The 15,922-nt window shown below is 44.4% G+C and overlaps 1 protein-coding gene across 2 annotated transcripts in view; it reads left to right on the top strand.

The window, feature by feature from the left end:
* Positions 1-11,950: 11,950 nt before the first annotated feature.
* UVSSA (UV stimulated scaffold protein A) overlaps positions 11,951-15,922 on the top strand; it is a 58,456-nt gene continuing 54,484 nt past the window's right edge. The window contains exons 1-2 of one of the 2 annotated variants that reach the window (XM_061992921.1): positions 11,951-12,225; positions 12,463-12,793. In XM_061992921.1, the coding sequence (XP_061848905.1) occupies positions 12,128-12,225; positions 12,463-12,793 (429 nt within the window). In that variant the 5' untranslated portion in view covers positions 11,951-12,127. The remainder of the gene's footprint in view (positions 12,226-12,462; positions 12,794-15,922) is intronic. The other variant, XM_061992920.1, reaches the window with a different exon arrangement.

Genomic DNA, 15,922 nt, shown 5'->3' with positions numbered 1-15,922 from the left:
TGAATACCATCAAGGGTGTGATCTCATCTTGTTAGATGGTCAGAAAGTGAAGAATAGATGGGAACTGACGTTGCTGGTGCAAATCTGTTCCGGCTTTTTTTCTTCTCCTTTGCAGGAGCACTTTGTAAACATTGATCTCAGATATACAGACTCTCTGATGATCCACACCTCGTGGTTTACTTTGAATTTCACTGTCACTTCCATTGCCAGCTCTCTAGCTTCAATGATGCGTTATCTCACTTCAAAAAAGCAGTGAATAAAAGGATGCTGTTTTATGGGAGAGCTAATTATTCAGTTTAACTACTAGGTATAGAAAAAAAGCACAGCCGCTTCAGCTGAATTGCTGTCTTGCTCCTTTGGTGAACAACAGACCTTCTGTGAGGCACCTAATGTGTCTTATTTTTGACAATAATTGGAGACAATGTCACCTGCCCTGTCAAGAGGGAAATTATCCTATCCTTGGCCAAAACTTATTCCCTCTCTCTGTGGTTGGATCCCTCCTCTGAGGGGGTAAAATGAAGAATTCCTCACTAAAGTAAAATTAGCAGTTGCCACATCCAGAAATACTTTTCTCACTCTTAACCAATATAGCGAAGGATAACGACTGGTTTCTTTGCACTAGGAAACCATAAATAACATAGCCTGTGGCCTCTCTATTGGAGGATGTGAGATGCTGGATTAAAATTTGAACTGAACAAGGTATTTGTCTTAATTCTTTCACTCCACACCTTCTGCTTCCAGGAACAGTGGGAAAAGAAAATAGAGACTGAAGAAGAACCTTTGGGCCAATGAACCCAGCACTGAACCTTCAGATGTCTATATAAAAATTATGACTGCAAAATAATACCTCTACCTAGGACCTGACCAGTATAAAAATGAATCATGATTTTCATTATTTCACCCCATAAGAAATATCAAAATACCCAAATGGTTCTAGCAGCTAGGAAAATGATTCCAGTCTGCTTGCTTTGGGCTCTTCCAGAAAGTCTCACACTTGGTTGAAGTGAGACTAAAACATTTAGACTAAAACGTAACCTCCTGTAGAGCAATGGATTCTTGAGTGTTCTAAAGCTTTGTGCAAACTGCAGTAAACATGCCAGGATGGATCAACTCTGTTTAAATCCCAAGGATTAAAAATGCAGCCTCACAACTTTATCTGCTCCAAGCAGTCCTTTCTACTGTGGGGCTGCTTTCATCATTCCCACCATTAGAGGAACCTTCCTATCACCTCTATCTGTCCTTAGGTAATTGAGTCTTGAACTTGGGAATAGTCTCAGAAACTTACAGTAGTTGCTTTTAACTCAGGAACTCTTCGAAGTGCCATAGTATGCCTTTTCTTAAACTCTTTGCAAAATATTCTCCCTCTATCCTGTCTTCTCTCCAGGACTCACTGACAACTTCATATCAGGAGTAGCCAGGGCTCCTGCTTTAACATTTACTGTCTAACTGAGTCATCAGATTTTTCATGTCCTGCCACCTCTGTTTTGTGCAAAAAGTCCTCTCTGTAACTGAACGCTTTCCAAAAGAGCCAGGAGCAATAAATCTCCAGTGTCCTGGTTTTAGATGTCCACTCTCACAACTATTTACAATCCAGAGTTGTTTGGTTACAGCACATCTGTCAGAAAAACTTCATCATGAGACAGAGAATCCGTTTCATCACTGGTGAAATATGTGCCTGGTTTCCAGTTTGAATTCATCTTTTGTTTCTTGTGCTTTTTGCCACTACCCTCGAGATCATTTAATATGTGAGATCTTCCCCTGAAGATCCTTTTCTCTTATGAATGTGTTATCTCTAAATCATCAAAACTGATTTAAATCTTTATTTAGAGGCACTATTACAATTATTCCTTCTCTGCAGTTTGCCCTTGTGCCCTTCCTATACGTCAGTGACATCTTTAAAAGAACTTTGGCAAATTGATACCATTTTGGTATTGGTCATGCTGCTTACACATTTTACAGGGGTAAATGTTATTGCTCTGGCAATGTTTTACCCTGCTGTTGTCCCAGTATGATTTAATATCATATAGATGTATTTGAAATAAGCTGTGGGTTCTGAAATAGTCATAACTGACGCTTTTCAAAGCAGTAAATCCAGGACATGGATCAATGTTAACGTATTCCTGTGCAGTCTGAGGCCTGTTACCTGTGATACTTTTCAAGAGACAAACTAGTCTATTTTTCACAACATATGCACTTGTTTTCCTAAGAACCACAAACAGGTCTTCATTGCACTGTTTCAAACAGAGCCCAAGGACCTAAACAGGACCTAAAACAGGACTCAAAGAGGACTTACTCTGTAATGGGTAGAAAACTGTCTGAATGGCCGGGTCCAGAGAGTCATAGTGAATGGAGATAAATCTAATTGATCACCCATGGTGTTCACCAGGACTCAGTGTTGGTGCCTGTTTTGTTTAATATCTTTATCAATGATCTGGATGAGGGGATTGAGTGCACCCTCAGTAAATTTGCAGACGACACCAGGCTGGGCAGGAGCGTAGATCTGCTTGAGGCAGGAAGGCTCTTCAGAGGGCCCTGTCCAGGCTGGAGCAATGGGCTGAGGCCAGTTGCATGAGGTTCAACAAGGCCAAGTGCTGGGTTCTGCACTTGGGTCACAACAACCCCAGGCAATGCTACAGGCTTGGGGCAGAGGGCCTAGAAAAGGGGGAAAAGAACCTGGAGGTGTTAATCGACAGCAGCTGAACATGAGCCAGCAGTGTGCCCAGGTGGCCAAGAAGGCCAACAGCATTCTGGCTTGTATCAAAACAGTGTGACCAGCAGGTGCAGGGCAGTGATTGTCCCCCTGTACTCAGCACTGGTGAAGTATTGGTTTTGGGGTGTTATTTGTTTTAGGGATTTTTTTTGTGGGTGTGTGTTAAGAGGAAAGGCAAAGTATGCCATTTGACACTTTTAGTGCTTCTTTCTGGAAGCTTTACCACATCCATTTTCCTCTACAAGCGCAAGGAAAGCAGTGAGTCATTCTGTTTGGAAAATACCTCCACTTTCAGTGCTTTCTCAGAGAGAAGCGTTTGCTTTATAACTGACATTAAAAGTAGTTTCTTTGATGTGATGCGCAGGAATGTTTTCTTCATGAGATGAGAACTCTTCTTTGCCTGTTTTACTGCAAGACTCTGATCATGTGTTCAAGGTTGTGATCTATTTAAAGACTTATGCCTGGAAACTCTGTGGCCTTGCAGAAGATGCAACAAGAGAATATGTGAGAATGTGCTGTGAGTTGAGTTCTTGAGCAACATTTTACATATAAGAATATGTGTAGATAAATATAACGTAACATCTATGTGGCATATGCATATATATTATATATGTGTGTGTTTGTGTGTATAGGAACTGTAATTTCCACCTCTGATGGCTGAAAACCCCATGGCACGTGGATACCCTCACAGGTCACCCCTAAGGTTTTGGACCTGGAATGTCAAACCCTTTGCCACGGCTCAATGCCTGTAAATTCCAATCCGACACTTTAAAAAGAAAATAAGATGACTTGCTGATAGTGAGAAGAAAAGCTGCGCTCCCTCTCAGTTAAAAATACCGAGGAGTTCCAAGGCGGTGGTTTTGTGCCAGAGCACTGGGCTCAGCCCAGCTCTCGCCTCGCCGGACCGGCCACAGGCTTTCCTGCATTGCCATCTGCTGGGGGCTGCGCCAAGGGCAGCGCCGCCGCCGGCGAGGGGCGAGCAGGGTGCTCGCACGGCCCCTCCTTCTACCAGCCCTGTCTCCAGCGCTCCTCCTGCGTGTGGCTTAAAACCCGGTAGAAATGGCCTTGGTAGTGGAAAACAAATCTAATTCGTGTGTGTAATTAGCTAGGCACGCTGTTGTCAGAGAATCACAGCACTACATCTGCCACAGCCACCGCTAAATCATGTCCCTCACTGCCACATCTACACTGCTGTGGAATCCCTCCGGGGATGGGGAGACTACCACCTCCCTGGGCAGCCTGGGACAGGGCTTCACAACCCTTTTGGGGAAGAAATTTTTCCTGCTATCCAATCTAAACCTCTCCTGGTGCAACTTGAGTCCATTTTCTCATATCTTGTAATTTGGGAGAAGAGACTGATCCCCCACCTCACTACAACGCCCGTCTGGCAGTTATAGAGTGATCGTGTCTCTCCTCAGCCTCCTCCAGAATAAACATCCCCAGCTCCCTCAGCAGCTCCTCATCAGGTGCTCCAGACCCTTCCCCAGCTCTGTTGCCCATCTCTGGACACGCTCCAGCACCTCAGTGTCCTTCTTGTAGTGCGGGGCCCAGAAATGAACACAGGTGCAGCCTCACCGGCGCCAAGTACAGGGGACAACCACTGCCCTGGCCCTGCTGCTCACACACTTTCTGACACAAGCCAGGATGCCGTTGTCCTTCTTGCCCACCTGGGCACACTGCTGGCTCATGTTCAGCTGGGTGAGGATTCTGTTGAAGGATGAAGAAGTTTGGAGCTTTATAGAGTTGACTTTTGCCCTTATCTGAAAATGTAAAGTACTTTATACTTCCCATAGCTCTGTGAACTTTAGAGTGGGGTTTTTTTCAATTAAAAAGGTGTAACTTCAGAATTGTTTCAGTTTAAGTGAATGAAATAATTTATAAATACATTTAGAATTTTCTTTTTTGCCAGGAAGCTCTCAGTGACTTTTTTGCCACTGGCTCTCAGTGACTGTGCCTCTTTCACAGCTGTGTAGGAATGCAGTGACAAAGGCATTGATGGAGTGTTTCCTGAGGTTGAGGGTGTGGGATGAGAGAAGACTGTCACGGTTATCCAGCCCAAGCTGCTGCTGGCAGCACAGCTTCCTCTACCATTCCTATGAATGTATCCTGTTCAATTGGAATTACTGAGTGACACTTGTGTGGTTAGGTTTTTAAGAAACCACATCAGTTTCCTAGAATTCAAGTCACATGCCCCGGAGCAGAACTGGGTGTTGGAGCTCTGCAAACCCGTGCTGGAGGCTGTTGAAAGGGTCCCATCTCATGAGTATGGGCAGATCAGATTCACATGGACTCTGACCAAAAAAAAAAGTCTCAGCCTGGCTATGTTTTACTGATGTGTCAACAACTGATCCATTTTGGAATGGAGGAAATTATTAGGGGAGCAAAAAGTTGCTTTTTCATCTACTGTCCTCTGAGATGGGTTGACCTTTATGCTGATCTTAGTAGGAAGTCACAAAAACTTTGTGTATAGTTTCCCAAGGCGTGTTCTCCTCTACTGCTTTTTCAACCATTTGATATATTTTTACTGTATGACTTGTACAAAGAGGAAAAGTAGCAGTGATTCATTTCAGAGGCCTTTCAATGCTGGCATGAAACCAGCTGAAACACAGAATATGGGTGGCCGCATGAGTGAGGCCACTGAGCTCACACTGGGGCAGGGATGTGTTGCTGGAGGTACAGAATGGTGCCCCCAGTTCTGCACTCAGTTCCTCTGGGAGGCTATTACATGGTCTTCTTAAAATCAACTCATTCTTCCTATGTGTTGACTGTATCTACAAGTCTCATTCCCTCCTGTACTGAGGTTCCATTGCTGGAAAGTTTGTGAAACATTTTGGGTGGGAGTCTTAGTGGTGCACAAGCGAAGAGCTGCGTGTTGGTCAGTGTCATGACGTGCTTGCTGCAGAAACTGAGAGCATGCAAAGGGTCTAAAACTGGAAACAGGAATAAGTATTTTCCCATTCTGCTCCCACTTATGTATATAGCCACAGAAGTGCAAAACAACCCCTTAAAGTCATAAATATGGCCTCAGTTCATAAGACTTGCTACCTTATTTTCAAGACATGTCTTTCTTCCTTTTAATTATACTTCACTATTTCCTTCTCTCTCAAGCTGTGGTCTTTGCACTCTTTTTTTTGTCTGAACTACCTTGTAATCTCCTCAAGCCCAGGGAATTTCCTTCTGCCTGCAAAAACTGACCTGTATAAATAATCTCTTTCCAAAGATATAAGCTGTCTTTTATCATAACAGTAAAAGAAATTCCCTAGAAGAGCTTGTTTTGATCCATGTGGCTTTCTTGGTCGCTGCTCATAAAAGACAATGGAAATACCCAAAAGGCCTGAAGGCTGAGAGCACGCTCGTTTGGGCAGTCTCCTGGTGCTGAGAGAAAAACCTCAGGACTTGCTGCTGTGATAGAGTAACAGCAGTGTTGCTGTGCGTTCAAGCTACCTACTACACAAACAGGGCAGGGGAATGTGAAATGGAACCCCCCTGCCTGGCTGGTGGTTGTGTGATGGTGTGGAATGGTTGTGTGACACACAGAGGCAGACCCAGCACCTGGCCTGGCCCACAGCCATGACAACAGCTTCAGATCAGGATTGGGCCTTCATTTTAACTGGCCACAGCACTACAGCTTTTGGCAGCTTTAAAGCAGTTCGCTCCTTTCCCACATCCTTGGGAAAAAGAAGACAAAAGTAGCTCCTCTGGGTATGTGAAGCCACGGCTCTGTGCAGCCTCTCATTTGGAGAAACCAGCTCAAGTGACCGCAGCTCTATTACGGGCTGTGGCTTTCCAAGGACTCGGAACTCAGATGTCAGGCAAAAATGTGCCCTCAATGAGTCCATAGGACACTCAAACCAGACCTCTAAAGTTGTTTAAACACCTTCTGCACACATGGCTGTGTTTGAAAGCAGTCCTATTTGCATACAAGTGAAGGGGGCATTTCTGTCGCTGTATGATATAGCATCAGAGCATCTTCAAGCAGAATTTGGGCTGAGTTTCCTCTTACTGGAAGCCTGAGGTTCTCTTCCTCTGCACTCTCCTTTTTCATATGTTAGTATGCTTCAGGCTCCTACGTTTCTGAACCACCTGATCTGAGTCCTGCCTTAAAGACTGGTATCCCCAGACCCCCAAGCCACTCGCTTGCAGTGCAAAGGGCTGTGCCTTGATCTTCCTTCCGTGCATTCACGTAGAAATGTTAACTTGTGAGATGGACATATATTGTCCAACACATAAAAGTGCTCATTAGGTTCCACTTAGAGGCTGCATAGATCTTTCCATGGAGGCAATACAGCAATTTACCCTCATTGACACTAATCAGGTGTGTGAATGCTGACGTGCAGCTTCAGGAAATGCTGTAGGATCATTTAACAAAGGCATTCTAGACATGAATCTAAGCTGTGTGTAGGAAGGTGCTCCTTGATTTGTGATGGTTCTCCTACTGCTACTCCTGCTCCATCCAGCTTATAAATGGCTATTTAATTAGCAATCTAGATCATACAGAGGAGTTTCATTCATCTCCTCCTATGACAGAACTATAAAACTTTAGAGAAGGCTGAAGTGCTGTCACAGTCAGTATTTCACATCACAGGAGGTCTCCAAGTGTCTTTGGCTTTGTATTATTGACAGTTTAATGAATGGGCTATTCCTCCTCTGAGAACATCTGTTTAAATATAGTCTTTGCCCCTTATGAGGTAGTTCAGAGCTTTCAAACAACTGTCACCCTTTTGCTCGAATCAAACCAGTGGTTAAGCATCTATTCATCTCGCCTAGGTCACTATTTTCTTTGCAACCCAACTGGCACAAACTCTGTGACAGTTTAATATCAGTGTTTATCATGTTTCTGCATCTTCAGGCCTGAAACCAAAGTTATTTTAGCTTTATTTGCCCAAGTTCCATTTTGGCAGGGAAAAAAACCCTCCTTTTTAATTGCATATCTTTAAGCTGAATACAGCTATCTCAAAAGTTCAGTGGGGTTTCTTTCTGCCTGATGTGGTTTTTATTGCAAAGTTGGAAAACAGCCCCAGACAAAAAATCATTGAGTAAAATGGTGGAGCAGTCTCCTACCTACATCTTTCTCTTACAAAAAGACTACAACAGAAAATTTATTATTACACGGAAGTTTGAAACAATCTTTCCTAAAGCCATGGGTTTAACCTTTTACATTTTGCAACAAATGTCTCTATTGTAAAAACCGTGGCCAAGAAGGCCAATGGCATCCTGGGATGCATCAAGAAGAGTGTGGCCAGCAGGTCCAAGGATGTTGTTCTTCCCCCTCTCCTCTGCCCTGGTGAGGCCTCATCTGGAGTCCTGTGTCCAGTTCTGGGCTCCCCAGCTCAAGAGGGACAGAGAACTTCTGGAGAGAGTCCAGTGCAGGGCTACTAAGATGATCAGGGGAATGGAGCATCTTCCTTATGAGCAAAGACTGTGGGAACTGGGGCTGTTTAGTCTGGAGGAGACTGAGGGGAGATCTCATTAACATTTACAAATATCTAAAGGTTGGGTGTCAGGAGGTTGGGGCATTGCTTTTTTTCTATTGTAGCTAGCAACAGGACAAGGGGTGATGGGATGAAGCTGGAACACAAAAAGTTCCATTTAAATATAAGAAAAAACGATTTCACTGTTGAGGTGAGGGAGCCCTGGCACAGGCTGCCCAGGGAGGGTGTGGAGTTTCCTCTAGAGGTCTTCAAAATCCAGCTGGATATGTTCCTGTGTGACCTGATATAGGTGGACCTGCTTTGGCAGGGGAGTTGGACTGCATGATGCCTTCCAAGCCCTACCATTCTATGATGCTAACCCCCAGACCCAAATAAATGGTGTCAATGGACAAAATTCTGGCACTTTCTTTGCCTATGTAACTCGTCAGAGATACTGGACCAACTGGAAATGATCTGTGGATGGGCCAACTGGTCATGCCTGGAGTTTTCTTGTAGGAGAACATTCTTATTGCAAATGCCTCTTGCCAGTGACAACATTGTTTGGTATCCTGGAGAGGGGGTGGATAGGACAGTGGTTCTGGAAGTCTCTGCTCCTGCAAAGTATCATTCACCCTGGAGAACTCCTAAAGTGTGATTGCATTGTCCTTGCTGATGTCTCAGTACAGAGGTAAGAAATGCAACTTCTTGGGTCAACAACCCATCACAGTCCACATGACATGAAACAGCAGAGTCAGGATTTGCTGAAACCAGGTGTAAACTAATAAGAATGTTCAACCTTGAGGCTCTGAAGGGGTTGCAGGTGGTGTTCAGTTCTGCCTCTGCACTCCACAGAGCCCTGTGTGGTCCTAGAACAGTCATGTGAGGGGAAAACCAACGCAGGTGTAGAGTGGTTGTGACTTTTGCAGCTAAATCAATTCTTCAGTGTTCTAGCTATCTTCAGGTTGGTCCAGAGGAAGACAGAATGGAAATATTTGAATGCTGGATGTTTACCATGTTCATTAAAAAGGATAAGGGGCAAGAAACTCAGCAACATGGGCAAACATGATTTTATGTAATTGCCTTTGATTTAAAAAAGAAATGAAATGAAAAGGCTTAGCTCTCACTAGGATTGGCCTCAGGCACTACCATGAATGAGCTGCACCACTCAGCATTCATTCCTCAGCTGATTCTTTGCAAAACCATATGGCTCCTCATAGGGATTTCTTTAAACATTATGCATGGATCTGAAATTGATGCCTTTGTAGAAGTTCTGTTGCCTGAGGCTCTTTTGAACTGGTATTTCTAGATAGCACAGCAATGCTAATTTTGCAAGCAATAACCTAATAGAAAGCAGTTGTTGAGGCATTTTCAATCAAATCAAGGAAAGAGAAAAAATAAACAATATTGAAAGAGCAAATTGATCCAAACTTTAAAGATGAGCTGTGCCATTCTGCACAGCTTTCACGTGGAAATCCATTTTACTCGATGGAATGCAAAGAAAGGAGAAACATTAAAAAGTCAGATGCCATGGGTTTCACATATCAAACCAGAAATCACAGAACCACTGCAAAACGTATGTGTTCATTTACTGCTGTAAATTTAGTTTAAAATTCAAGTTAATTTCTCACAAAAAGTGCTTAATGTTTTCCCCTGACACAGGAGCCAGCAGAGACAGCTGCAACACCAACTCATGCATGTTGCTTCCAACACATGCCTTGGCTGTGGATTAATGGAAATACATTCCCATTATCCGACATTTTCAAATGGGAAGAGATGTATTTTAGATGTTTCCCTTCTTTAGATTGTTCAAAGCAGAGCTGCAACATGCAAGGGCTTCATCCTTCCCAGTAGTTCATAAGCACTTTCAGAGATGGGGATCTGCAAAACATTTCCAATTGAGCACTTAAAACTGAAAGCAGGTGGTGCCAAGAGCAAATCCAGGGCAGCCTCACAACCTCCAGTAACTCAATCATGCTTGTGGAGCCGGGGCAACTGGAGACCACAATACTGACAAATCTTTTCACCACTCTCTCACCATGGGTGGCCTGAAGGGCAGCAGGACACATGCCAGAGACCTGCCCTTCAAGCACAGCTGCTTGCAGAGTAAAACACTGGGATATTTCCCTGTCTGTGGGAAAAGATGAGAGAGTGCTTTGGTTAACCAACACTACCCAATCACAGCAGAGCATATACCATGCTTCAAGGATTGGACCCAGGTAGATAACACACCCTTGCTATACTCAGTACCTTGGCTTCTCTCTTATGGCTGTGATCCTTCCTCAGCTTCTTTTTCCACATGCTGATGGGTTACCTGTAACACTCATTAAACACTCTAGATTTTAAGTGGAAGGTATGGTTATAAACACAGTTCTGTTCTCCCCTTTAAAGTCCTGACAACTAGGCGCTATTCACCACCGTGTTTCTTTCCAGCTTTTTATACATAAAAGTACCATTTTTTTATAGAGCTGCACAGTAACAACCCTCTAATCCCTGCAATATTCTAAAAACAACATAAATTTCCACGTGCTGCAAAGGGAAGGGTCTTTTCCAAAGATAAAATCCATAATTTACACCACTAGAAGCTACATGTCACAAAGCTTTGGAGAAAAAGAAGTGTATTTTTGCCTAATGAAGACTGGCCTGTGTTTGGTTATTTGCTTCCCCCACCGTATCCTAACTTTGGTAACCTACAGATTCATGATGAGCAGCTCAAATTGTTTCACATGGCATACATAGAATCCACATAAGAATCACAGATTGGTGGAGGTTGGAAGGGACCTCTAGAGATCATCCAGCCCAATCTCTCTGCTAAAGTAGTTCCCCTCGATCAGGGGGCACAGGACCATGTCCAGGAGGGTTTGGAACATACAGAGAAATTCAACACCCTCCCTGTGCAGCCTGGGCCAGGGCTCCCTCACCTGAACAGTAAAGAAGTTTATCCTTGTGTTTAAGTGGAATTTTTGTGTTCCAGCTTATGTCCATTACCTCTAGTCCTGTTACAGGACACTACAGAAAGAAGTGTCATCCCATCCTCTTGACATACACCTTTTAGGTATTTATAGATATTAATGAGGTCTCCCCTTCTGCAGACTAAACAGCCCCAGTTCCTGCAGCCTTTCCTCATAAGGAAGATGCTCCAGTCCCCTGGTTATCTTGGTGGCCCTGCACTGGACTCTCTCTAGAAGTTCTCTGTCCCTCTTGAGCTGAGGAGCCCAGAACTGGACACAGGACTCCAGATGAGGCCTCATCAGGGCAGAGGAGAGGGGGAAGAACATCCTTGGACCTGCTGGCCACACTCTTCTTGATGCATCCCAGGATGCCATTGGCCTTCTTGGCCACGAGGGTACATTACTGGCTCACAGTTGATTACCAAGCAGCACTCCCAGGTCTCTCTCTGCAGAGCTGCTCTCCAGGAGGTCACCCGCAGCCTATGCCGGCTGGCGTATGGGCTTGCTCCTCCCCAGGACAGCAGCCTCCAGGCTCTCACTAGCGCCTGGTACTCGAGAACATCCCCCTCCTGCCGCAGCAGCGAGGGGCTGGGCTCCCCGCTATGAGGGCAGCCAAAGGCTTGGCTCCTGCCACGGCTCCGCTGTAAGGCAGGAAGGTGGGGGAGGCTCCGCTGTCCCCACCAGACCCGTCACCACCTTCACCCGCGCAGCCTCTGAAGGGAAGCGCCATCCCCTCAGCGCGCAGCCAGGCGCGGCGCCTTTAAGGCCTTCCCCGGTCCCGTACCGGCGCTTCCGGGTGCGTGACGTCACCGCGCAGCAGCGGCGGGGGGGGGCCGGCGGCAGGCGCCGGGGCAGGGGGTGAGGAAGGTGCCACTGGCAGGGAGGCGGGGGGAGAGCAGCCCCGAGAGCCGGGGCGGGGCCGGGCTTCCCCTGAGGGGCGGGCAATGGCGCCGGGGCAGCCCGGCGAGAGCGGGGCGCGGCGGCCTGGCGGGGCTGCCCGCGTCTGAGAGGCTCGGCACCGGCTGCGTCGTCAGCCCCGCGCCCGGCCGCTGGCGGACATGGACCATCGGCTCGCCGAGCTGGTGGAGGAGCTCACTACCTCGGGGGAGCCGCGCCTGGAGCCCGGCAGGATGAAGGAGCTGAAGAAAATCTGCAAGTACGGCCGGTGGGACGTGACGGGGAGGGAAGGGGAGGGAGGCGGAAAACACCGCCTGTCCCCAGGCCCACAGCCGCGGGGGAGCCCCCGAGGGCCGCGCTGGGGCCTGCACGTTGACCTGGGCGCCGTTTGCTGCCAGCACCGAAGCGGCCGGTTTAAAGTGTAGAATAAGTGATTTAAAAGCTCTGTGTTAATGTGCTAAACCCCACCTTTTAATAACTTCTCCACCTTCCTCAGGTCTTCAGACGAACACATCAGCCACGCCTATCACCTGCTGATGACACGGCTCCAGGAGGAGCACGCCGAGATGCGCTTCTCGGCTTTGCAGATCGTGCAGGAGTTGTTCACGCGCTCTCATCAGTTCCGGACGCTAATCATTTCCAACTTCCAAGACTTCTTGGAGCTCACGGTGGGGACAGACCATGAGCAGCCTCTTCCCCCGCCCAAAGAGGTGGCACAGAAACTGAGGAAAGCAGCCATTAAGTCAGTGCAAGACTGGCATGAGAAATACGGAGAAGCCTACAAGAAGCTTTCTCTGGGATACCACTTCTTAAAGCAGAATAAGAAGGTATTTTTACTCCTGTGTGTGTTTTAGGTGATGATCACTAGGTGTTTAAAGTGAGGAAACTAATAAGTATAAAAGAAAAGCTGTTGGAAGTGACACTGTCTTTAGGCGACATCGTATTGAGCATGGTTTTTGAAAAACAAACCTCAAACTTCTTGTTCATCTTGCGATATTGTAAAGTTTTAAAACCCCCAGGCTTTTATTCAGGCTCAACTAGACCTTTTTCAGGGTGCAAAAGTATGACTTATCAGTAGGCTATCACTCATTCATTCCTACTTGAAGCTGCAATGTCTAGCCCCTTTTTAGAAGGGAAACAATCATTGTACCTTAAACTGAGGATAACCAGCTATTAAGTCTTTCTGTGCCAGTTTAAAGTAGCCTGATTTCTGTACTGAGCTGTCCAGTTCTGGCATCCTTGTACTGTACAACAATGTGTAACTGCTGGCTCCCCTGAGCTGCAGTGTGTATCCTGCAGAAGTTTTATTTTTGCTTCTGAGGTTAAAAACAATGAAATTGGAAACTCTTGCAGCATTTACATGGTCTACAATGATGTCAGACTTTCAATAGACATTCTCTTTAGAAAGACAGATGTTCAGTGTTCATAACAGCAGATCAAAAACTTTTCTGACACATTCTTTCATTGTTCTGGTTCCATACTAAACTAATAGTACCCTATTTGTACTGTTTATTGCACTGTCTTCTTTTTCAAGACAGTTTTTTTTAGTCTACTTACATAAGGTGTTTATCTTTAAATTTTCCTTTATTGTCTTGTTTATTAAAGAAGGAAAACTTTCTGAATGTGACAAGGAGAAATGCAAGACTGAGACAAGGGAGCTTTAACACATCATACAGTTCTACTGAACACATAAGCATACAAATCTGCCCAAGTTGGCACATCTCTCTGCTCCTGGGGTTAGTGGCTATTCCCCAGTTAGGAGTGAGTGGTCAGTTTTTGTATATTTCTTCTACTAAGCTACTCAGTGAGACTGGCTGTACTGTTTTCTAGAATAGCTGTATTTGACCTACCTGACCATTTGCCAGTTTCATGCTTGAAAGTGTGAGAAACAACCAAAAGATCGGAGGAGGCATTTGTACTTTGTAGTAGTAAAGTACATCAGCTGTTCTGTGTTACAGCTTTAGAGGAGTGTTAGCTGTGTGTGGTTTATGGTTGTTGTTTTTGTTGTGTAGGGTTTTTTTAATCACCAAAGTCACCTTATAAGCAGTCAGAAAAACGACAGCTGCTGTCCTTTAAAGGTGTAAACTTGGAGAGCTACCCACTGTTCCCACTGTTTTGATATTAGTAGGTCCAGATTTCTAGGTACCAAATAGGTACCTATATAAATGTTTGACTTCAAATATTTCAGTATATGTGAAAAGAATTGTGTTCAAACTTTTATCTCAAAGTTTAAAAAAAAGAAGGGAAAAAGAAAAGTATTTCAGATAAGTCCAAATGTTTGCTTATTTAGCCAACTGACTTTTAGTACAATATCTTTGCATTTGAGGAACGCTTGGATGGAATTAGAGTGAGCTGCAATTACAGAATGGACAGGAGCTTGAGCAGCTCAATACAGAGCAGCTTACTGCTGTACTTAAATATTTTCCAAAAAGTTGCAGTAGCTGTCTTGGCTCACTGCTTAAACTCTTTAAATCAAGAACAGTTGTTTGCACCTCATCACATCCAGTTCCATAATTACAGATCAGTACTGAAATACAGATAAGTGGTAAGTATGCCTTTCTTCTTCAAGTGATGGACACTTTTCATGCCAGTTTCTGTGAAAGCTAAGATCCTTTTGTTCCTAGAAGCTTTTATATAAAAACAGTTTGTCTTCAAAATGTTTGCATAACTCATATTTATTAAAAACCTGAAAATTGGTTGCACACTGTAGGGATTATTCAGCAGTAGGAACATAGCAATACACTTTCCTTCAGCACGTTACTAAGCCCAAGTTCAAGCATTTGGCTTTTAACTTCCTTAGTGTTTAATGGAGTGACCTACTTGCTTAACACTGAACCAATATTCAGATGTTTTAGTAAGTTTGAGATGAGGCACCAACAAAATTCCTGGTTGTGCAAAACGTGTGTGAGCTTCAGTTGTAGGAGGTACTTGGCTTACTTGAGCTGTGGTTACTAAGTCCATCTCCATATTACAGGAGAGATCTTTTAAGATCTCATGTGGCTCCAAAATGTTGATGTAGAATGTCAGTATCTGGGAACTGTTACTTTGTGTTGACAAGCTTTATCATTGAGCAGTGGCAATTGTGTCAAAAATTCAGTAGGTGCTTGACAGCACATGAGACTCTTCAGACTTGATTAGCAGCAAAGTACAGGCTTCATCAGCATTCAACATAACCTGTACTGAAGTTGATGAAAGTTATGTGTTAGTAATCAAAAGGAAATACTGTGGGGTATTTTTGTTTCTGATGAGATTTCCTTATGCAATAACACAATTCAGACTCCTTTCCTTAAAACAGAAGTGAAAAATATTTATGCTTTCAAGCCCTTCTAAGAACAAACTAAAACAACCTCATTGCAATTATTTTAAGAAACAGTACTTGGAATCACTCAGATTTATGTTAGTCAGAAGAAAATAAAGGGAGATTGAATGATGACCTGTCCCTCAGTTCCCAAATCCAACAAATGTAATTGTAAACCCCCAAATTGTATCTTTTAAAATGAATTTAAATGTCTTCTTTCCTATTTACCTTGTTTACAAAGTCCTTCAGTAGATGATAGGAATGGTTGTGGTAATAATGCTTCCAAATTTTCCTACATTTCCTTTACTAATAGTAGACCTAGCATGAGATTTTCGTGTAATTTGAGTACTTACCCTGTGTAGTCTCTTTCTGCCCATTCCCCCTAATCCCTTGTCTCCATTGCTGTGACAGAGATCTCCCAAAGCCTGGTATATTCCTATAATTTAGATGCAGAAATCTAAGCATTCTGGTTTTGTACCTTAGGATTCCTTTCTGAAAGCCATTGATTTTCAGCAGTCCCTTATTAGTAGAAGTAAAAACTCCATTCAGAATTGCTGTAGTTATTGATTCTAGGAAGAGGAGAGATAAAAGGAAGCTCTGCTGAGCTTCTGGCGGATCACTGATGTTAGAGGATTTTTCACTGCAGATAAAGATCTTA

This window comes from Colius striatus, chromosome 3, assembly GCF_028858725.1.
Source record: "Colius striatus isolate bColStr4 chromosome 3, bColStr4.1.hap1, whole genome shotgun sequence".
Taxonomy (NCBI): Eukaryota; Metazoa; Chordata; class Aves; order Coliiformes; family Coliidae; genus Colius; species Colius striatus.
Note: the sequence above shows the minus strand (reverse complement) of the source record. Positions and strands in the feature narration are given on the sequence as shown.